This window comes from Piliocolobus tephrosceles, chromosome 2, assembly GCF_002776525.5.
Source record: "Piliocolobus tephrosceles isolate RC106 chromosome 2, ASM277652v3, whole genome shotgun sequence".
Classification (NCBI taxonomy): domain Eukaryota; kingdom Metazoa; phylum Chordata; class Mammalia; order Primates; family Cercopithecidae; genus Piliocolobus; species Piliocolobus tephrosceles.
In genome coordinates, this window is record NC_045435.1 from 101,811,757 (window position 1) to 101,836,661 (window position 24,905).

At 37.4% G+C, this 24,905-nt stretch overlaps 1 protein-coding gene across 2 annotated transcripts in view; it reads right to left on the reverse strand.

Annotated features, from left to right (window-relative positions):
- Positions 1–24,905, reverse strand: part of VPS8 (VPS8 subunit of CORVET complex) — a 259,046-nt gene that overhangs the window by 94,273 nt on the left and 139,868 nt on the right. For both annotated transcript variants that reach the window (XM_026454890.1, XM_026454891.1), the window contains 4 exons: positions 18,362–18,509; positions 11,529–11,618; positions 9,328–9,370; positions 4,250–4,353 (listed from right to left, as the gene is read on the reverse strand). In XM_026454890.1, coding sequence (XP_026310675.1) covers positions 4,250–4,353; positions 9,328–9,370; positions 11,529–11,618; positions 18,362–18,509 — 385 coding nt within the window. The remainder of the gene's footprint in view (positions 1–4,249; positions 4,354–9,327; positions 9,371–11,528; positions 11,619–18,361; positions 18,510–24,905) is intronic.

The window sequence follows — 24,905 nt, forward strand, 5'->3', positions numbered from 1 at the left end:
AAAAAAAAATCTTAAAATTCATATGGAACTATAAAAGACCCTTAATAGCTAAAGCAATCCTGAACAAAAAGGATACATCTGTAGGCATCATACTACCTGACGTCAAAATATATTACAAAGCTGTAATAACCAAAACAGCATGGTACTGGTATAAAAACAGACACATAGACCAATGGAATAGAACAGTGAACGCAGAAATAAATCCACATATTTATAGCTGACTGATTTTTCACAAAGGAGCCAATAACATACATTAGGGAAAAGACACCCTCTTCAGTAAATGGTGTTGGGTAAACTGGATATCCATATGGCAAAGAATGAAACTAGACTCTTATCTCTCACAATATAAAAAACTAACTCAGCATAAAAACTTAAACATAAAGCCCACATGCATAAAACTACTGGAAGAAAATATAGGGGAAATTCTTCAGGACATTAGTCTAGGCAAAAATTTTACAGCTAACACTTCAAAATCACAGGTAATGAAAACAAAACAAAAAAAATTGACAAGTAGCATTATGTTAAACTATAAAACTTCTGCACAGCAAGAAAATGATCCAAAGAGTGAAGAGACAACATTTACAATGAGAGAAAATATTTACAAACTAGTCTTCTGACAAGGGACTAATATTTAGAATATATAAGGAACTCAAACAACTCAATAGCAAAAAAGAACTAAAATATCCAATTAAAAAGTGGGCAAAGGATATGAATAGACATTTCTCAAAAGAAGATCAACATGTCAGCCATACAAACGGCCAACAGGTTCATGAAAAAAATGTTCCAACATCGCTAACCATCAAGAAAATGTAAACCAAAGTCACCACGAGATTCACATCACACTTCTTAGAACAGCAATGATAGAAAAGATCAGAGATGAGTCTTGCTGAGGATGTGGAGAAAAGGAACGCCTTATACACGGTTGGTGAACATGTAAATTAGTACAGTCATTTTGGAAAACAGCATGGGGGTTCCTGAAGAAACTAAAAACAGAACTACAATATAATTCAGCAATCCTACTACTGGGTATTTATCTAAAGGAAATATATTGTAATCAGTATCTCAAAGGGACACTTGCACCCATTTACTGTAGCACTTTTTCACAATAACCAAAATATGGAATCAACCTAAGTGTCAATCAATGGATGCACGGATAAAGAAAACGTAGTAAATATACACAATAGAATAGTATTTGGCCATAAAAAAGATGAAATCCTGACACTTGTAGCAACAAGGATGGAAGAGGAGGTCATAATGTTATGTGAAATAAGCCATGCACAGAAAGACAAATATCGCATGTTCTGACTTATATGTGGGGAGCTAAAAAAGTTGATCTCATGGAGGAATAGAGTAGAATGGTTACCAGAAACTGGTAAGGATGGGTGGGGGGATGAGGAGAGATTTGTTAATGGCTACAAGCATACAATTAGATAGAATTCTAATAAGTTCTAATGTTCAACAAAACAGTAGGGTGATTACAGTAAACAATAATGTATCGCATATTTCAAAACCGCTAGAAGACTCGAAATGTTCCCAACACAAACAAATGATAAATGTTTGAGGTGACAGATATTCTAAGTAACCTGATTTGATCATTACACATTGTATGCATGTATCAAAATATCACATTAACCCCATGAATATGTATAATTATTTTGCATCAATTAAGAACATTCTTTAGTTTTACATAAGTTTCCTATGGGAAGCTGAGTACTATACATATATTTTTTGAGTACTCTATTTTTAAAAGCAAGCATTATTTGATGCAATTTTACTATAATTATATCAACCTAGGCAGACAAAAAATATCTAGAGTTATGTTCACCAAATGATAATGATGGTTATTTCTAAGTAATGGGATGAATATATTTTAATTTAAAAAAAAAATTCCATTCTGACAAAGAGCTAATATCCAGAATCTACAAAGAACTCAAACAAATTTACAAGAAAAAAACAACCCCATCAACAAGTGGGCAAAGGATATGAACAGACACTTCTCAAAAGAAGACATTTATGCAGCCAACAGACACATGAAAAAATGCTCATCATCACTCCCCATCAGAGAAATACAAATCAAAACCACAATGAGACACCATCTCACACCAGTTAGAATGGTTATCATTAAAAAATCAGGAAACAACAGATGCTGGAGAGGATGTGGAGAAATAGGAACACTTTTACACTGTTGGTGGGACTGTAAACTAGTTTAACCATTGTGGAAGACAGTGTGGCAATTCCTCAGGGATCTAGAACTAGAAATACCATTTGACCCAGCTATCCTATTACTGGGTATATACCCCAAGGATTACAAATCACACTGCTGTAAAGACACATGTACACGTATGTTTATTGCGGCACTATTCACAATAGCAAAGACTTGGAACCAACCCGCATGTCCAACAATGACAGACTGGATTAAGAAAATGTGGCACATATACACCATGGAATACTATACAGCCACAAAAAAGGATGAGTTCATGTCCTTTTCAGAGACACGGATGAAGTTGGAAACCATCATTCTCAGCAAACTATCTCAAGGACAAAAAACCAAACACCACATGTTCTCAGGGAACTGAACAATGAGAACACTTGGACACAGGAAGGGGAACATCACACACCAGGGCCTGTTGTGGGGTGGGGGAGGGGGAAGGGATAGCATTAGGAGATGTACCTAATGTAAATGACGAGTTAATGGGTGCAGCACAGCAACATGGCACATGTATACATATGTAACAAACCTGCACGTTGTGCACATGTACCCTAGAACTTAAAGTATAATAAAATATTTTTTAAAAAACCAAAAAAACCCAATCTTCTGTACAACTTTCTATATTTCATGATTTTTAAAAATCACAAACATGTATCATTTCACAGAAAGTTTCTTTTAATAAAGAAAAACAATCACATTTATGTAAATAGGCTTGTTATACACAATTTACATTCTAAAGACTTTTCATAATTTATGACCTTGAAAAATTCTGGACAAAAACTTAAAGGAGAAATTTACTCATCTCAGAAGAACAGAAAATATGCTACGATTTATTGTTTTTACTGTAACATGTATGGCTAAATATAGATATATAATTAACCTGTTCCCCATTTCAAAACCCAGGCATTAGAGAGAGGCCAGGCAGTGTCAAGTCAGAGACCTGAGCCGTGGAAGGGCAGGCAGAGTTAAGCCATATCATGATACAACTTTACTTCTTAAAACTACTGCAGAATTTAACTATCAAATCACATCTCGCCCCCTTAGTTTCTGCTTCACTGATGTAACTCCCACCTGCACCTGCTGCTCAGTGATACCTCCTTCAGTTTTGTTTTCTTCTTTTGCGCCATCTGGGATTGTGATAGCATTGGTTCCAACCTTTTAAAGCTACATGAAGGGAGCTTTAAAACATGGTGGTGACTGGGTCTCATTGCCAGAGACTTTAATTTAATTGATCTGGGGTGCAGCTTGAGTACTGGAATTGTTCAAAGCTCCCCAGGTGACTCTAGTGTGCAACCAAGGTTGACAATGACTACACCACAGCCTTCTTTAACCCTTCTTCAGCTTTCTCTATAGCCCTTGAGGGCTCTCCTCCAGTTTTTCATGCTCACTTTCACCACAGGGAATAGAGACGATGATAAAATATGACCTATCTCTGGTACAACTACATGGAATACACAAAATCTCAGTCCAAAGAGAACAGGCACATCTAGTATTCATGCACCTTAAGTTTTGCAGCACATCCAAACCATGAATATAAAGCCTTTGGTGAGAACAAAGAGGCCACACACTCCTTATAACTTTGGGAGTCTCCTACTCCTGGGAACACTAAGTGGTGATTAAAATCGACTTGAATTAAACCCAGGTGGCTGAGAGGGGCGTGGAAACATAACTGATTCCTAGTTTCAGACAAGTACAGGGTTTTTTTTTTTTTTTGAGACAGAGTTTCACTCTTGTTGCCCAGGCTGGAGTGCAATGGTGCAATCTCAGCTCACCGCAACCTCCGCCTCCTGGGTTCAAGCGATTCTCCTACCTCCTCAGCCTTCCAAGTAGTTGGGATTACAGGCATGCACCACCACACCCGGCTAATTTTTTGTATTATTAGTAGAAATGGGGTTTCTCCATGTTGGTCAGGCTGGTCTTGAACTCCTGACCTCAGGTGATCTGTCTGTCTCGGCCTCGCAAAGTGCTGGGATTACGGGTGTGGGCCACCATGTCTGGCCAAGTACAGGCTTTTAAATACCTAAACAGTCATTCTCCTACCTCACGTTGCTGCTGGTTCAAATTATGTGAATTTCTCTGGCAAAGAGCAATGGTCTCCACCATAGTATCTTCAACATCCTTCAATGAGGGATCCTCTTTGGTATCTAGATTTAGAAAAAGCGTAAATATCATTTAAGGATATGTTGCTGATAATCTCAGAGCTTTTGTGAAAAGTTAAACTTTTTCTTCTTTACATCACCTTCATTTTCTAGTATATAATAATAAAACCTGATACAAATGTTTTGTAGATTAAAAAACAGTTTATTCTGTGAAATAAGAGTTTCCCACAGAAATGTTTTACATTCGTGGGACAGATAAAGCACATGATACTTAGCATTTCCACATGCTATAGAAATATGGAAAATCCCCAATCATCTGTCTAAGGATTAGTTACTGTCTAATCTGTCTAAGGTGAGTGAGATTATCACTCACCTTTCTTGGTATACTATCTCTTCTTCTGCCTATTTCTTAAACGTAGATATTCCCCCCAAGCTCCTATTTCAGGTCTCTCTTCATTGTCTCAATGATTTCAGCCATTCGTGTTTCAAATCTTATGTCTTTGTTCGTAATTTTCAAATACACATCTCCAATCTTTATTCCATTCAAAGTCTACAGGTTGAATTTTCTAATGAACCTAAGACATTTATCTCCACATGGATGTCCTGCAAGCACTCAACTTTATATGTGCAAAATCCAACTTATTTTTCTCATTTCAAAACTGCTCCTCTTCCTCCGTTTACAAACCAAGTTAATGGAATCATCACCTTTGAGTCAACCAGTTTATAAATCTTCATCTTTGGTGCTTCCCTCTCCTTCACCCCACACATTCAGATAACTCGCTAATTTGTGCTGATTTTACTTCCATGCTTGCATATGACCACAACTTTTACCCTGGTGGAGCTTTTCATCACCTCGTCTATGCTACTGCAGCAGTCTCTTAGTTGAAATTTTGACATCCCAGTCTTCTCTCCCTCATTCTCTTTTATACTGTCACTAGGGTTCTCTTAAGCATAAGTTCAAACAGATCATTCCCTTCCATAAAAACCACCAAGGACTCCTAACTCTGAAAAATAGAATGTAAGTAAGGATCTGACACTAAGTCAACAGAGCAAAGACTTGGGCTCATCTCACCCTCCGTGTTCTGGTGTTGCCCTATTCTTTTTTACTCCCTGATTACTAGTCAGGCACTTCCATGTTCATGTTTTCCTCAGCCTAGAAGGTCCTTCTCCTGCTTCTATCAAACCCCTATTTATCCTTCCAGTCTTTCTTCAAAGGTCTTCCACAAAACTCACTGATTTATAGGTTACAAATAGTTCCATAATTTTTCACACATCTTAGTCACTCAATGTACCTTTTATGACACACCATTCTACTGTTACTATAAGGTTTTATTTACATATCTGTCTCCTTCAGGAGACTAACGTTCTTTGTGCAATGAGTAGAGGAATCTTGTTTTAGTAGTCTGTGTATAGCCCATAGGAAAAAAGCACGATTAGCAAATCCTCCCAAATACTTAAGCATACTATCAAAATTGAATATGAAAGTAGATGGGGCCGGTTGTGGTGGCTCACACCTGTAAGCCCAACACTTTGGAAGGCCGAAGTGGGTGGATCACCCTGAGATCAGGAGTTTGAGACCAGTCTGGCCAAGATGGTGGAACCCTGTCTCTACTAAAAATACAAAGATTATGTGGGTATGGTGGCGGGTGCCTGTAATACCAGTTACTCTGGAGGCTGAGGCAGGAAGAATTACTTGAACCTGGGAGGTGGAGGTTGCAGTGAGCCAAGATTGCACCACTGCACTCCAGCCTGGGCAACAGAGTGAGACTCCATCTCGAAAAAAAAAAAAAAAAGAAAAGAAAAGAAAGAAAGGAGATGGCAGGCATAAGACTATTTCTGGAAAATTTATTTTCACTAGAATTCAAAACACTGGCCTTTGCAGACATACCACCTGCAAATGACTGTAGGGATTTTGGGGGAATGCTCTTCTTAATTTTTTCCTCAGTCTTTCATGTATTGTCTTGAAAAGTTATTCTTGGCTGGGCGCAGTGGCTCACACCTGTAATCCCAACACTTTGGGAGGACGAGGCGGGTGGATCACTTGAGGTCAGGAGTTTGAGGCCAGCCTGGCCAACATGGTGAAACCCCATCTCTACTAAAAATACAAAGATTAGCTGGGCATGGTGACACACACCTGTAGTCCCAGCTACTCGAGAGGCTAAGGCAGGAGGATCACTTGAACCCGGGAGGCGGAGGTTGCAGTGAGCCGAGATCATGCCACTGCATTCCAGCTTGGGTGACAGAGCAAGACTTTATCTCAAAAAAAAAAAAAAAGGTGGGGGGGTGCTGGGTGCAGTGGCTCACACCTGTAATCCCAGCACTTTGGGAGACCGAGGCAGATGGATCACGAGGTCAGGAGTTCAAGACCAGTCTGACCAATATGGTGAAACCCTGTCTCTAGTAAAAATACAAAAATTAGCCGGGTGTGGTGGCACGCACCTGTAATCCCAGCTACTCGGGAGGCTGAGGCAGGAAAATCGCTTGAATCTGGGAGGCGGAGGTTGCAGTAAGCCAAGATTGCACCACTGCACTCCAGCCTAGGCAACAGAGATGCCATCTCCAAAAGAAAAAAAAGAAAAAAGAAGAAGAAAAAAAACCGAAGAGTTATTCTTATAACACTAAATGTTAAAAATTACCACAAAATGCAACAAACATAACCAAATTGACTGAACACATACTGATAGTACAAAAATAGCAATTAAGTGTCCAGTTGAACTTACAATATAGAAAGTCAATCAAGTGTTCACTGACGTTCCAAAAAGATTTACTATAATACCTGATGATCATAAAACAACATAGACTCTATCATCTAGGACCTCACTACAAAAATATAGGGAAGTAATCTACAGAGAATTAGGGAAACCGTGTATTAGTGAAATGTGTGGACCAAGGGATCTCTAAGACATGTGCGTTAAAGAGAATAATCTAAAAATCACCCACCAAGTGATTCCCTGATCTTCAGGAGGGCTATTTTAAAAATGTCAAGGAATATGAAAACAAACAACCCAATTAAAAAATGGGTAAAGGGCTTGAATAGACATTTCTCCAAATAAGGTAGATAAATAGCCAAAATATTCAAGAAAATCATCACTAATCATTAGAGAAATGCAAATCAAATCCATAATTAGATACTACCTCACACACATATGGATAGCTACTATTAAAAAAAACAGAATATAAATGTTAGAAAGGATGTGGAGAAATTGGAAACCTTGTATACTGTTGGTGGGAATGTAAAATAAAGCAGCAACTAGGGAAAACAGTACGGCCATTCCTCAAAAAATTAACAGAGTTAATACTTGATCCAGCAATCCCACTTCTGGTTATATACCCAAAAGAACTGAGAGCCAGGTCTTGAAGAGATACTGTACATTCATGCTCATAGTGGCATCAGTCATAACAGACAAAAAGTGGAAGTGGCCCAAGTGTCCACTGAAGGATGAATGAATAAATGAAACGTGGTCTATACATACAATGGAATTTTATTCAGCCTTAAAAAGGAAGAAAATTCTGACACATGCTACAACATTTATGAACTTTATGGTAAGCTAAATAAACAAGTCACAAAAGGACAAACACTATATAATTTCATTCATATGAGATACTTGAGTAATCAAATTCAGAAAAAGAACGGTGAAAAAAGAAAGCAAAACAGTGTTTGCCAGGGGCTGGGAGGAGAGGGGAACAGGGGAGTTGTTGCTTAATAGGTACAGATGTTCAGTTTGGGGAGATGAAAAAATTTGGAGGTGGATGGGGGTAATGATTGTATAATAACATGAATATACTTAATACTACTGAATTGTACACTTAAAAATGGTAAATTTTATGTTAGGGTATATTTTACCATAATTTGTTTGTTTGTTTGTTTGTTTGTTTGTTTGTTTTTGAGATGGAGTTTTGCTCTGTCATGATACCCAGGCTGGACCGCAGTGGTGCAGTCTCGGCTCATTGCAACCTCTGCCTCCCAGGTTCAAGCAATTGTCCTGCCTCAGCCTCCCAAGTAGCTGAGACTACAGGTGCATGCCACCATGCCTGACTAATTTTTGTATTTTTAGTAGAGACAGGGTTCACTATGTTGGCCAGGCTGATCTCGAACTCCTGACCTCAGGTGATCCGCCTGCCTTGGCCTCCTAAAGTGCTGGGATTACAGGTGTGAGCCACCACGCCTGGCCACTACAATTTTTTAAAATAATTTTTTGAAATAATTTTTTGAAATATCAAGGAATATGATGAAAATTTTATATTTGCTGAGGACAAAGCCACTCAAGATACTAAATTGTCAACTTTTACTGCTTTAGGTTGAAACTGTATAAATTCAGTTTGGAAACACTGGTTATGTTCAACATCCTACTAACTAGAAGCTCTGATTTGCTGTTGTTTGGCACATTAATTTTTAGGATGTTATTAGGATGTTATTATATAACTCATTTAAACATAACCAAACTTTCATAAACAAAAAGATAACCAGCCTAGCGTGGCGGCTTATGTCTGCAATCTCACCACCTCTGGAGGCTGAGGTGTGCAGATCACTTGAGTCAAGAGCTTGAAACCAGCCTGGGTGACATGATGAAACCCCATCTCTACAAAAAATACAAAAATTAGCCAATGTGATGGCATGCGCCTGTAGTCCCAGCTACCTGGGAGGGTGAAGCAGAAGGACTGCTTGAGCCTGGAAGACAGAGGTTGCAGTGAGCCAAGACTGTGCCACTGCACTCCATCCTGGGCAACAGAGCGAAAGCCTGTCTCAAAAAAAAAAAAAGATAACCAACAAACAGTGCCTAATTTTCTGTATATTTAACTCCATTGAAAATTAACATCACAAAGCCACAATGGTTTCTATGATTTCCTGTTATGAACTCTTGAAAATCAGCTAAAATTTGGATCCATGTTAAAACGAATAAACAGTAATTATGCATATATGCAAGTGTAATTATTACATAATAAATGCAATTTATTACACATCTTTTAAAACATGGGGTCCATGGGTGAAAAATGTTGTAATTATATTTAAGAACTTACTTTCACCTTGATGTGTTATCTCTCGAAGTTTGCTTTGTAGTCTCTAGGAAACAAAAAGAACATAGGAGTTAAAAACGAACACTTTGCAGTTCCACCCACTCAATACTTGAATTAACATATTTTAAAGGTAAACCCTCAAAACTACAAGGTTATTAAGAACAGTCCTTTACTGTCAGTCAGAAGTAAAATCTTGTGTTTATAGAAAGTGTAGCTAGCAGTATGAAAAGGGACCCAAAGATCAAGTAGCACTCATTTTGCCCACCTCTGCTTCTGTCATTCGGCCACAGTCACCACTTATATTCTTTAAGCACAGGAATGAGGATCAGGATTTATCTACGCTTTGGATAAGGGAATCCAATTAATACTGGGTGATATAGTTTGGATTCTGACTCCTCCAAATCTCATGTTGAAATGTGATTCCCAGTGTTGGAAGGTGGGACTCAGTGGAAGGTGTCTGGGGTCATGGGAGTGGATCTGTCACCAATGGCTTGGTACACCCCCCTGTGGTAATGAGCGACTTCTCCCTCTGTTAGTTTACACAAGAGCTGGATGTTTAAAAGAGCATGGCACTCCTCCCCCAACCCCATTCTTGTTCCCTCTCGTGCCATGTGACACATCAGCTCTCCTTTACCCTTGCTTCCTGAGGTCCTCACCAGAAGCAGATGCTAGATGCTAACACAGTCTGCAGAACTGTGAGCCAAATAAACCTCTTTTCCTTAAAAATTACCCAGCCTCGAGTATTCCTTTAGAGTAACACAAAAGAGACTAATATAGTGGGTTATGAGTAAAAGGGGCATAATATACTGGGTTATGAGTAAAAAGCTTATAAGCTAAAATCATCAACTACTCCCTCTCAGTTACCTCATACCATATGCAAATGATCAATAACTTCTCAAATCTTGCCCTCTCATCTCCATTGCCACTGACACACCCAGTTCAAGCTCTCAGAGACTCATACCTGTACCATTGCAATGGCCTCCCAAGTATTGTCTGCTTTGTTTTACCTCCCTCTTCTCTGTATCCTGCCTTCCATCCCCCAACAGTCACCAAAGCAGTCTTTATGAAACAAACATCAAATCAGTTTATTGCTTAAAAACCTTTATTTGATCCCATGTGACAAGAAGATTAGTCACAACTCGTTAGTGTGTCCAACAAAATCTGTCCAAATCTGGACCTAGCCATTGTTTCTCGCCTGACCTGCCTATATATTACACAGCGGAGCCCTAGTGAAGCTGCTGGCACCTTTCAGCAATCCATACTTCTTTGCTTTGTATTCTTTTATGAATAATGGCCTCATTCCCCACAAAGATCTCCTGTTTCTCCTCTCACTGATGTCAAAAATACTCTTATTTATTCCTTAAAACTAGGTTCATGGTATTGTCAACAAATAAATTGCAAGAAAAAAAGAGGTATAGGAGTAATTTACAGATTAAAAGAGATTAAGAGCCTACACAAAGCCTCTGTGGATGATTCTTCCTGGCTTATTTTAGAATCACATGGCTAGAAAGAAACAAGAAGCCAATATGGAACATTTTAAAATATAAATATGATAGCCCTAATCTATTCCTAGCCACATGACAATATTAAAAAACAAAACAAAACAAAACTGCTATGTCACTTCACCCATCGGGATGACTACTATCAAGAAAACAGAAAGTGTTAGCAAGAATGCGAAGAAACTGGAACCCTTGAGTGTTGCTGGTAGGGATGTAAAGTGGCATAGCTGCTATGGAAAACAGTAGGGCAATTCCTCAAAAAATTAAAAATAGAATTGCTATTTGATCCAACAATTCTACTTCTGGGTATATATCCCAAAGAAATAAAAGCAAGAACTCAAAGGTATTTGTACACCCATGTTCACAGCAGCATTGTTCACAACAACCAAAAGGTAGAAGCAGCCCAAGTGTCCCCTGAAGGAGGAATGGGCAAACAAATTGTGGTATATACATAAAAATACTTGTCAAAAACTCATCAAATGGTACATTTATGACATTTCCTTTTACTGTTGCACATTTTACCTTTTAATAAAGTACCACAAAGAAATATTAAACTCTAGTTAATGCTATGCATGATAAAAATATTGAGGGGTAAAATATATTACTGTCTGCAACTTGCTTTGAAACATAAGAAATTAAGATGGATTCATGAATGAATAGAGGAATAGACAGAAATATGATGAAAGAAACATAGTAAAATGTTACCTCTAACATTATTAGGAAGGCACCATGAATATCTCCTTTCTTTTCCAATAGATAAGCAGTGACTTCATGTAGCTGATACTTCTGAGTAATCTAGGAAGTAAAAAAGATAAATATTTTTATTCACCAATCTTGTTTGTGGAGTGGGAAGATCCCAGTGAGGATGAAAAAAACTTATATGATAATAATGAATTTATACCTTATTAGTATGATACTTTACAGTATAATATGCAAATAACTGACTTTCTAGTCATATAGTAGCTCATTTGGCAGTTCTAACTGGACCAAATTCACTCATTTTTTTCATTTATTTATTTTAAAAAAGTTACACACCTGAATTAGGTATACACACTGGAGAAAAGCCAGCGTATATACATACATAGTAACAATACAAACTAGAACTTGATCAAGTATAATTATTAAAAAATTGAAAATGACAATGAAAACATTACACATCAACTTGTGAAATATTAATAAAAATTAATAAACAAAATATCTAATTAGTAAAAAAGAAGTATCCGTTAGGCTAGGGAGAAAAAAGGAAAAAAGTACAGAAAATGATGGCAAACAATAGGGAAACAATAGAGAGATTTCACAAACTCCAATGTAGCTTTTTTGAAAAGATTAACTAGTTAGAAAAAATGTTTATTAGAAGAAAAAAGACAACAAATAATAACAGTTTAACAGAACAAAGGAAAAAAACATCATAGTCTCAATAAATGCAGGAAAAGCATTTGGCAAAATACAGCACCCATTCATGACAAAAACAAAACACTCTTACTCAAACTGGGGATAACATTTTCTTATTAAAAATTATCTACCAAAATCCTATGATAAATACCATATTTAATGTAAAATATTAGATATGTTCCCTTTTAAATCAGGAACAAGGTTAGCAGTCACACTATCACTGCTTCTATTCACCAGTACCTCAGAGTTCCTAGACATCTGATAAGAGAAAGAAAAAACTACAAGATTGGAATTAAAATAAAACTGCCATTAGTCTTATTGTCATAATAATCTAGAAATTGAATTTTAAAAGAATTCTGCCTCGTTGCTCCATACAAAACAATGTACAAAAATTAGTAACATTTTAATAAGCAGCAGCAATCAATAAAAAAAGGTCATCTCAAAAAATCTCCTTGTACAATATTAATAAAAACTATGAAGTAACTATGAACAAATTTAATATGTGCAGGAACCTTATATAAAAGCTATAAAACCTCACCAAAGAGCAGAAAAGGCTGTTTTAAAAGGCATACATTTTCCTGAAAGAGAAGAATCAACACTTTAGAGACGTCAATTCTCTCTGAATTAGTCTATAAATTCAATGTATTCATAAATCAAAATTCCAGAGAGTTTGTTTCTTTTAAAGAAACTTGAGAATGTGATCTCTAAATTAATGTGGAATACTAGGAGATGTAGGACACCAAAAATAGCCAAACCATTTTAAAGAAAAAGAATAAGGAGGGAGGATTCTTTTTCCAAATAATAAATCTATTGAAAAGCTGTATTAATTAAAATACGTGGTATGAGTATAGGGAAGGACAACCAAAGGAAGAGAATGGAACCCACAAACAGAGTCATGTATACTTGGGAGTTTAGTATACGGCAGTATGGCATTAAAAACCAGTGAGGAATGGATAATAAAATGCCACATGGACCATTAGCCATCATGTGGAAGAAAAGATAAAAATCCTTCTTTTGATCAGCTTGCAAAAATTAACTCCAGATGGATTAAAAGCCTAAATGTAAGAAGCTAAACTATAAAATTTATATATATAAGAGAATATCCTTTATTCCATTAAAATAGGAAAGGAAATACAGACACACAGACACACAGACACACACACACACACACACACACACACTCTTAAGACATAAATACTGGTAAACTAAAACAGAAGTCACTAAAAGCCAAGTTAAATGATGTGCCATAATAAATTGGAAGAAAGTATCTCCAGCACATAAAATTAGCAAAGGATTGGAAATTGGGAAATCAGAAAAAAACTTTTAGAATTCAATAAGAGAACCACAGAAACTCAACAGAAAAAATGGGCAAATGACATGAATAAATAATTCAGAGAAAAGAAAATTCCAACGGTCATCAAACATATGGAAAGATGTTTAATGTCATGAGTAATCACTAATATCCACCATGGCAAAAATTAAGAAGACTAAAAGTACTAGGCATCAGCAAGGATGTGAAAAATAGCAAATATCAGACACTGCTGATGAGAACAGAAACAATCTGGAAATCAACTTGGCAATATCAGTAGAACTACACTACTTTGTTGTCTAAACAATTCCATTTCCAAGTATATTACTTAGACAAACCTCATATGGGCACACAAGAAGATATATATAAGGATGTACACTGTAACACTGTTTATAATAGCAAAAGATTGGAAACTATCTAAATGTTTACCAAGAGGGAAATAAATTGGCACATTCATTTGATAGATTACCATAAGATCACTAAATGAATGAAGTAGATCTACATGTATAAAATTTTTTTTTTAATTTAGTAAAAGTGGCCAGATGCAGTGGCTCATGCCAGTAATCCCAGAACTTTGGGAGGCCAAGGTGGGCGGATCACCTGAGGTCAGCAGTTCAAGACCAGCCTGGGCAACATGGTGAAACCCCATCTCTACTAAAAATACAAAAATCAGCACGGTGGCACGCGCCTATAATTTCAGCAACTTGGGAGGCTGAGGTAGGAGAATCACTTGAATGTGGGAGGTGGAGGTTGCAGTGAGCAGAGATCATGCCACTGCACTCTAGCCTAGATGACAGACAGACTGTCTCAAAAAAAAAAAAAAAAAAAAAAAAATTGGTTAAAAAAAGCAATTTATAATAAAATATCTACTGTATATTACTACAAATTTTAAAAACATATAAAACTAACATGTATTTTATAGATACATACACATATAGAAAAAATTCAAAACAGATCAGAAGGATAAACACCAGTTTAGGATGGTGGAGCCCTCTGGGAGAGGGGAGAATAAGATAATGGGTGCTCTAGTTTTAATATAAACCAACAAGAACAACAAGATAACAAAGATCTAAGGTCAGTATGGCAAAATGCTAACAGTAAAATTTGGCTGGTGGGTATATACATAGTTGATATTCAGCACATTTCTGTAAATTTGAAATATTTCATAATTAAACATTTTTTAAAAGTATGTGGGGGCAATTCCGGAGGTAGATGCAGAAAATACAGGCAACTGTTTCAGGAGTGTTGATAGGAAAGGAAAAGAGATACATGATAGCTGAAAAATAAATGTTAAAAGGGAAACATACTAACCTGTTATAGAAAATAAGGTGTGTGTCTGTATATTTTCATTTAGAAACAGGAGAAAATAAGGGAAGAGAATTAAGGCAATGAATATGCTAAAGTTACTGAATTGCTATTTAGTCTATTCAGTTTTATGGCACAACAGGACTATCTAACCATCTGTGTCTGCAAGCAAGAGTTTGGTCTCCTTTCAATATATTTACTATGTTCCTTTTTCTATGCTTATTGAGTTGGTTAGAATTTCTATCATGCTGATCAATAACAATTTCTATAAAGCTGACTTTACTAAAATAAATGGAGAGGCAGTTTATCACAGCAATTAAGAGCATGCACTATAGAGTCAGACTATGTGGGTTCAATCTCAGGGGCTACCACTTAGTAGGTATAAACTTACACAGGTAACTTCATATGTGAGTCTCCCTTTTAATTATGTCTTTGACTTATGAATTATCATTCTTTTACAGTGAATTGTGATCCTATTCTGATCCAATCCTTTAAACCTTTGATGTATTTGACAGGCTTCTCAAAATCAAAGTTCAGATTCTAAAACTGAGTCTTTTTAATCTCAACCTAATATTGGGATGTTGCAGAGGGTCCCTGAGGCATACCAAAGACAGATCATAAACCAGCTTATTTGATGTGCTAAATTATATGGGAAACACTGTCACATAAGAAATGATGTTTCTTTGAGTTGGATTTGTATATAGTGTTATTAATATGTGTTCCAAAATTCTGAGATTCCTAGAAATCTGGTTATGTCTTGGTATATGTTATCAGTCATATTTTGGGTTATTATATTAAATTGTTGTAGGCCACAGAAAATAACCAAATATCCTTGACAACTATGCCTTTAATCACAGCCATTTTAAGTCATGTTGTCCACAGTTAATTACTTTATTTTGATGCTTTTTTTCTGAAATCTTGCAAATTCTAAAGTGTTACATCTTCAAGGAGGTCATGAAAAACAGTGCAACAAACATTCTTGAATACAGGATTCTGACAACTGTGACACCATATTACCACTGAATTGGGTAAAAATTTTCCAAACCCCAATGGAAAAAGCAAACAAACCTGGCCTCATAAAATTGCTAACCTGACATTAAGAAAAATAAGAATTAATTACAGTGGACTGAAGTAATTTTTTATGACTTGTTTGAAACACTGCTGATACTTTTATGTGTTGCTTTCCAGAGTTAAGAAAAATTTTTTTTCTGGGGTGGGGTTTGCGGGGGTTGGGGGGGTGCTATTCATAGCATTACAATAATTTGGTGAAGTATATTTTTGTGGCAAAATTAAAACATTTACTTTTTTCTATACCTGATCCTTCCCAAATTTGGAAACTGAATATTCATATTCTATGGCAACATAGTTATTTTCGTGAGTTCAGTAAGAATTTGCTCTGTTTGTAGCAGAAAAATTGGAAACACCGGTTATATTACCAAGGCTTTGACTGAAATGTCATTATTTTTAGATATAACCAGACTGCTTTAAGAAACTAAGCTTAACTTTAAGGAGGCAATAAAGTCCTTGGAAAAACTGGTCTGGTGCCTTGTCAAGATGGTGTGCTTACAGGGTTCCTGGACTTGCAGTAAGTAAAGAATGTCACTTCCTGAGAAGCCCAGGAACTTCAGAATATTTGGGGGCCTCAAGAAAAGAGTATACCTAGGCACTACAGTAAAATCTGATGATGGCAAGCCCACGGCTTCATTTCCCAGCCTGAAGATGAGAGATTTTTAAAGGTCTACTGTGAGATTTCTTGTAAGTTTCCGCAGAGCAGATTTTTTAAAAGCCTAAATGGCCAATCACTACTCTTGTAGTACTTATATAAATTAATCTTGTAGTACTTATATAAAAAATAGTATTATATAAATAATAAATATAATGACACTAAACTTATTTTACAAGTCAATTGAACTTACTCTGATTATTTTTGATAAAAATGGGGTAACTGGAGAAACAACTATTTCACAAAAAAAAACTACAGTAAACATTATGAGATTCTAACTCACAGTTTTTGAGATTTTATTATTTACTTGCAATTTGACTATATCCTGAATTTTTAGTTTCTTCCAATATCTGACGAACTCTCCAAACTAATATTTGAACATTTTCTCCCATTTTTCTGACTTGGAATCACTGAAATTAAAACTGCTTTTCATGAAGCTCTGCACACTAAAGCTAGACAACTTGATAGAAATTTTGGAGGAATCACCATAACAACTTATTTATGGACAGAAAGTTCTCTGGAACACTGGGAGACAAGCTTAGAGACTGCTCCGAACGTTAACTTTTGTTTCCTTTTTGTTTCTATAGAAATGACTTTTATTAAATGCCTATGTGCCAATACCTGACTGACTTTGATGGAAACCCACTTACCACACCACCTCCTAAAGTGAGATGCAACTATTTAACTAAACTGACCTATTTTCACAACCAAGAGATTGTTTCAATAAGATATGGGGCAATGTACCTGAATTTGTTCCTTTCCACTTGTTCCAATCTATGATTTTCTCCCCTCTGCCAATCTATTATGTCAAAATCACTAACCCAAATCTCTCCAGAGCTACCCACCTGGCTTTTAATACGTGAAACTTTCTAAAAGTAAAATTTCGAAGGGGGCACCGAACAAAACCAAAATACATTTCCCCCAAATACTGAGGATTGTTAAGTTAAAGACAATGAAAATGCAGAGGAATCCTTTGCCCCCACCTCTATCTGCCTGATAGCAGGACATACATTCTTAACTGGAGATAGCACTTGCTTACTGGCCCAGAGAAGGTACCAGCAGGCACCGGAGGAATCAGGGAACACAGCTGACTATCTTCCCATACATGTTCCCACCTTTTACTAGGCTGGAACTGCTCTCTCCTGTCTTGTCATTATGTAAGATTTAAGGCTCTTTGTTAAAATGCTGTTTAAGCAAAGCCCCTAAGCCACTGCCTTGAGAAAGATACTTTTGAGCTGAGGTCTCTCCTACATGATGGGTATAGCACATATCAATAAACCTCTGTTTGTTTTTCTTTCGTTAATCTGACTTTTGTTTTCAGGAGTGTCTCAACTAAGAATTTATAAGGTTTAACCTTTTTAATCCTAGGTACACTCTTTTGCCAGTTGCTTTATCTCTCTCACCTTAGTTTTTTCATATATAACATGGAGTTAATAAAACAATATTGCCATTTTCAGAATTCAATGAGTTAATATGTAAAAGCACTAAACATAGTGCATGGCACATAATAGTTGAGCTTTAATTGTGCATGTTACTTGTTTTTTCTCTCTTCTCAACTGGTAATAATAACTTTACTAAAAATGTAATTTAATGAAAAAAATTAAATGCATTGTGGTGTTTGTCAAAATTTTTGGTTTGTATGTATACACTGGATTACAGTTTTATAAATTTGTCCTCATGAAAAAAAAAAAAGAATTTATAAGATTTAAAAAAGAAATTATATATTTTTTCCCCTTTTCTTTGATCATCTGACAAATGGAGAATGTTAAGAAGAGTTTACTCTTGTCTCTTCTACATTGTTCGTCTTACCTGAATAGTTTCTTCTAGACGGTAGCACTCAAGAACTTGCAGAGTCTCTATAACTTGGGTTGGGTTGAACTGACACAACAGCTCAATGAACTGCTCTGTGATAGAAGGAGATATTTGCAGTAATTCTTGATTTATATGAATACCTTCCCTAAAAATACAAAAGATAAGAGAATACTCAATTGTAGCATCATTTAATCACATCTACAATTAAAAGCTACCAGTAAAAAGCATATTACATTAAAACTAGGACTACCTGCTGGTCAGGGAAAAATATGAATTGAAGGTCTCAATGTTATTTAGGTTACTTGGGCAAACTGTACATTACATAAGAGGCATTGTAAGTTGCAATATTACTCAGGTTATGATGAATAATTAAGGAAGTAACATTCAGTTGAAACTCTTCTAAATCATACCAAAAGTTGTATTTTTCTCTAAAAGAAATAAGAGCCATCCAATTTAGTCCTAATAATTTGATCTCTAAGTAACTATATATAACCGTCTTGCAATCTCAGTGTTTCTTCTTTATGTTCTTCATAGCACCAATCATACCACATTGCAATGACTTCTTTAATTATCTGTCTTCTCTAAAACACTATAAATTCTGTGAGGGGTAGGTACCAGGTATCTTCTCAGTAATAAATTTTTTAAGCTAACCAATGTTTTGCACGTAATGAGGACTAATTTTTTTGGTTATTGTTAAAACAAATAAAGGAATAATACTAAAATACATAATATTTATGGGTTCATTTGCCTAGTATGCCAGCTACTCCCATAGCCCACTATTCATAATGCCTATACAAAAGTTTTGGAAGTAGAGTATTAATTGCATTATGCTGGGCACTCAAGCACTCAACTACTGATGGCCAAAAGTAGCTACTTAGGAAATCAACTGTTCATTGGAGACCTAAGAATCATCCTCTCTCTAGCTTCAAAAGAAGTTAGTTCCTTCTGTGAGTCCTATCTTCTCTTCAAAATTCCTCATATAAAGCTCATTATTACATAAGAACTGGAATAGGGTTAATAAGATACAACAATGATTGCTTGGAAAACTAGCCCAGTTCTGAAGAAAGGTTAAAGCACATGGTCTAAAGAAATAGTTTCCAGCTTTTCTCATATTGTGGCACACAGAAAATAAGATATTTGTATGGTCCACTGTAGTGAAGTAAGATTGCTTCCAAGGGACTCTGGTTGTCCCAAGAGCTGAGACAGTCTCCAGGCACACTTGTAACCATGTACAGTACATCAATAGCCATAGGGTGGGACTCTCTGGACTCCAGAAAGAACAATTTGGATTTTATAATTATTCATAAGTGATGGTAAATTGTGCTTCTACTTTTACTAATAAGAAGCTTGGGTTAAAGAAAAAGAGACTGTATTTAGACATAGGGCATTTTCCCTAATTTAAGAGCTTTGTGATACTCAGTCCTGAGCAGAGGTGGGTAAACGATAAACTAAGTAAATTCTGCTGCTTGGAACTTTCAATCCTTGCTGATGGGCTAATTCAGTATCTCCTCAAATTGCCTATAAACTCCAAAGAAAGAGTGTTCATTTTTTGTTTTTTTTGTTTAGTTTTGTTTCTTGGTATCTTACGACTGCCTTTAATACAGACGTTTGTTCAGTTACTGGCTATTCCCTATGTATACCACCACCTTAGTTCTTACCAACAACTTGAAAATCATCTGTTTAAGTATCTGCGTCCCCAACTACATTGTCAAGTCCATGGTACTGCATTCATAATTGTTTGCCCATCATTAAGACATAATAAATAGTGCTCAGTAATCTGATGTAAATATATATTGAATTGAACTGAAATGAATGGAGATAGGACATTGGACTGCCTTCAAACAGAGGAAAACATGTAGGGTCCAGCCCTACGGGGCTTAGCGGGTGTTCTCCCCGTGTGCGGAGATGAGAGATTGTAATAAAGACACAAGACAAAGAGATAAAGGGAAAATAGCTGGGCCCAGGGGACCACTACCACCAAGACGCGGAGACCAGCAGTGGCCCCAAACGGCTGGGCGCGCTGATATTTACTGCATACAAGACAAGCAGGGCAGGGTAAGGAGGATGAATCTTCTAATTGATAAGGTGAAGCAAGTCACCTGATCATACGACAGGGGGCCCTTCCCTTTCAGGTAGCCGCAGCAGAGAGAGAGAAGGCAGCATATGTCAGCACGCACTTATAAGAAAGATCAAAGACTTTCAGACTTTCACTATTTCTTCTACCGTTATCTACTACGAACTTCAAAGAGGAACCAGGAGTACGGGAGGAACATGAAAGTGGACAAGGAGAGTGACCATTGAAGCACAGCACCACAGGGAGGGGTTTAGGCCTCCGGATGACTGCGGGCAGGCCTGGATAATATCCAGCCTTCCACAAGAAGCTGGTGGAGCAGAGTGTTCCCTGACTCCTCCAAGGAAAGGAGACTCCCTTTCGCAGTCTGCTAAGTAATGTGTGTCTTCCCAGACACTGGCGTTACCGCTTGACCAAGGAGCCCTCAAGCGGCCCTTATGTGGGCGTGACAGAGGGCTCACCTCTTGCCTTCTAGGTCACTTCTCACAATGTCCCTTCAGCACTTGACCCTATACCCGTTGGTTATTCCTAGGTTATATTAGTAATGCAACAAAGAGTAATATTAAAAGCTAATGATTAATAATATTTATAATAATGATTGATAATTGTCCATGATCCTTTCTATATCTAATTTGTATTATGACTATTCTTATTTTAACTATTTTCTTTATTATACTGAAACAGTTTGTGCCTTTAGTCTCTTGCCTCAGCACCTAGGTAATCTTTCCCCCACAAAAACGTAGAATAGAGGGCTGAAAATTACAGGGACTAGGGCTATAAAGTCAGAGATAGCTAGGAATCAATCCTATCAGAAAGTCCTATGTGGAGAAATTAGAAGCAGCACATGATAAATCTAGGGATACGGCAGTTCTCTATGTGGGAATATAATATTGTGATCTAATAAGCACACAGTTCCTAAAATCCTTAAGCTTTCCAAAGTGTTATCTTCTTACATGCTAGTGAGATGACTGAGGGCTGGGGGCTCCTGGACAGCCTCAGGATAAGGGCTGGTTGCCAGGGAAGCCAACCACGTGATTAGAGGGCTAGAACTTTCAGTCCTACCCCAACGCTGACACCTCCGGAGAGGGAAGAGGGGCTGAAGGTTGACTTGATCACCAATGGCCAACGATGTAATCAATCATGTCTACATAATAAAGCCTCCATAAAAACCCCAAGGGCTAAGCTCAGGGAGTTTCTGGATTGCTGAACACGTGGAGGGTCCTGGAGGGCAGTGTGCACCGAGAGGGCATGGAAGCTCCCTGGCCCTTCCCACATACCTCGCCCTATGCATTTTTTCTATCTGGCTGTTCCTCTGTATCTGTTGTAATATCTTTTATTATAAACCAGTAAGTGTAAGTAAAGTTTTCCCTGAATTGTGTGAGCTGCTCTAGCAAATTAATCGAACCTGGGGCGGAGGGTCAAGGGTATCCTGATTTAAAGTCCTAGTTGGTCAGAAGCACAGGCTACAGCCTGGGGCTTATGCTTGGTACCTGAAGTAGGGGCTAGTTTTGTGGGACTAAGCCTGTGGGAAGAGAAATAACAGGAAAATTCTAAGCCCTCCAACCAACTTAATGAAACTGAGATGGAGCAGGGGCCTCTCTTAGTGAGCTGCCACATACCTTCCCCTCCTTCAAGCATGAAAATAAAGAAAAATCTTGAATCTCTTCAAAGGAAATTCCAGGCATCTAGCTAGCCTTTAGAAGTAAATGAGCAACCTGATAACAAAGAAATAGCTTACAACAATAGCCACCCAAGTAGGTTAGAGCCACAAGATGTTTGATTCCCTGTAGAAATTAAAGATAACATCTTAACATATGTCCCTGAGTTGTTTTTCTGAAACCTGCACCACAACCAGATGGAAAATGCCAACCACTGTCAAGCAGAACTCAGATAAGGGGGCCCCTGAGGACTGAGCCCTGACTTCTGTTGTTTGCTCTAGATTGCTTTCTAAAGGGTCTGGAGAGAGTCACGCCCACAAGCCAAACCTTAATATTCCTTCTGCTGACCCCAAGTTCTTAGACAAAATTTTGTTTCCTTAACCAACTGCAAATCAAATAATCTCTGAATCCACCTATGCCATATAGGACCCCCACTTCAAGATATCCCACCTTTTTTGAGCCAAATCAATGTATAAAACCTCCATGTAGGGATTTGCAATTTGGCCTATAATTTCTGCTTTCCTGAAATGTTCCCCTGCTTTTAAAAACTCTTCCTGTAAGCCATCAGGTATGTCTGGTCTTAAGCATGAGCTGCCAATTCTCCTTGCTTGGTGTCCTGCAAAGAAATGCCCTCCGTTCTCTCACTGCAAACCTCAATGTGGGTCTTTGGCTTTACTGCACCAGGTAAGTGGACCCAGGTTCAGTTTGGTAACAGACCCCATCTTAAAAATTGAGTTCCCAGCCATGACAGAATGGCACGTCAGACATGCCTCAGTACGCCCCTTCCTTATTAACCTTTAACCAGAATTATTTCCTAAGGAGTAAACAGAAACCAGCTCTGGAAAACAAAACACAGACGGCTCATTGTTTCATTGCCTTTAGCCAACTGTCTGAGGTTGTGACCAGACTCTTCCTCCACCTTTGCTGTTTCAATGTGACAGCTCACCAGTTTCACAACACATCCTTTCCTAAACACTAACCACCACCTCCACAACTGTTTTGCTGAATGGCAGAGGACATGCAGTGAGGGTTTTCATGTCATCTGCTTCATCTTTCAACGTCAGAGGGCTGAAAACTGCCCCTTTGGATTGTGCTAATGCTGCCATATTTTGAATATGGGTCCCACAAAAAGGTGTGAAGCTCAATTGTGCATGTGCTTATTTCCCCTTTCATAAATATTCATGACTCTTCCTACAGGTAACTGAATATATATACTTAGCTACTCTACTCAGCATAAATCACTGTTCCCTTTACCCCTCCCTTAGACTGCTTGTTTTCAGCTTCTGCCAGAGGCTACACTTCCCAGCCTGCAGAATGGCCACCTTACAGGCTGCAACCCTTTATGTGAAATAAAGCTCTCCTTTCAAAATTTATGAACCTTGTGATTCTTCAGTTGACAAGGATCTGACAGCAACTCCAGATACATACTGTCAGAAATGAGTGAAATTATAGGCTACCCAGTTGGTGTCCACTAGAGAATTGCTTGATTGGTGTGTGGGGAAAAATTGCCACACACGTCACCAAAGCAAATTGGTCTATCTTATTATCAGAGGGATCAAGGCTGTGTCTCAAGAGAACACTATTAGGTAAAAGAAAATGGGAATGTTAACCAATGTTTCCCCTACACTCAGATGAGCCAGTGTGCTTTCCAGATGTTTACGTCAAATTGTAGGTTGTATTTTATGCCAAATTGTTGGTATTTCATTTACATCAGACTTCTGTTAATATGTCTTATAAATGCAAGACTATGGAGCAAATTAAGACTAGACATAAGTATGAATAATAGTACTTAATTCTTTCCAGAAAATTTATTGACACAACCATTTACAAGAAACAAAGTTGTGAATATGCATCAAACCAAGCAAATCATCCAGATGAATAGATTTTGATGGATTCACTTGTGAGAGAAATAATGTGTCTGATGGGAAATGATCAGGCCACATCAATATAATCAAAACTTTAATAAATTAGCTGGAGCATTAATGAATTTACATCCATTTCTGACTGCTGCTTATCAGTCTTGCACATGAATTTGTTATATCCATTTCCCAAAGCTGTTAGTCTTCTATTAACTATCCGCTTTGCAATATACCCACTGCTTTGTCAGTTTTAGAAGAAAGCATGTGTGTGCCTTGTGAAACACACATACAAACCCTGCCTACTACAGAATTCAGGTTGGAGAACATATCCACTCTTATTCAGATTGCGAAAATCATTTCAAATTATAACTCTGTAAACTGAACTATTTCTAGGGAAGACTAAAAATATCTATCAGTTTTGAAAAACATACATCAAATTCTTTTTTTTTTAAGACAGTCTCACTCTGTCATCCAGGCTGGACTGAAGTGGTGTAATTTTAACTCACTGCAATCTCCGCCTCCTGGGCTCCAGTGATCTTCCCACCTCAGCCTCCTGAGCAGCTGTGACTATAGGCGTGGGGCACTATGCCTGGCAAATTTTTTATTTTTTTTGTAGAGATGGGGTCTCACCACATTGCCCAGGCTGGTCTTGAACTCTTGGGCTCGACTGATCCACCTGCCTCAGCCTCCTAAAGTGCTGGGATTACAGGTGTGAGCCAACATGTCTAGCCCACATTAAAATTATTCTAAAATTCAAATTCTGTAAATTAGTTCAACCATTGTGGAAGACAGTATGGCAATTCCTCAAGGAACTAGAACCAGAAATACCATTTGACCCAGCAATTCCATTACTGGGTATATACCCAAAGGAATATGAATAATTCTGCTATAAAGACATAGGCACACGTATGTTTATTGCAGCACTATTTACAATAGCAAAGTCATGGAACCAA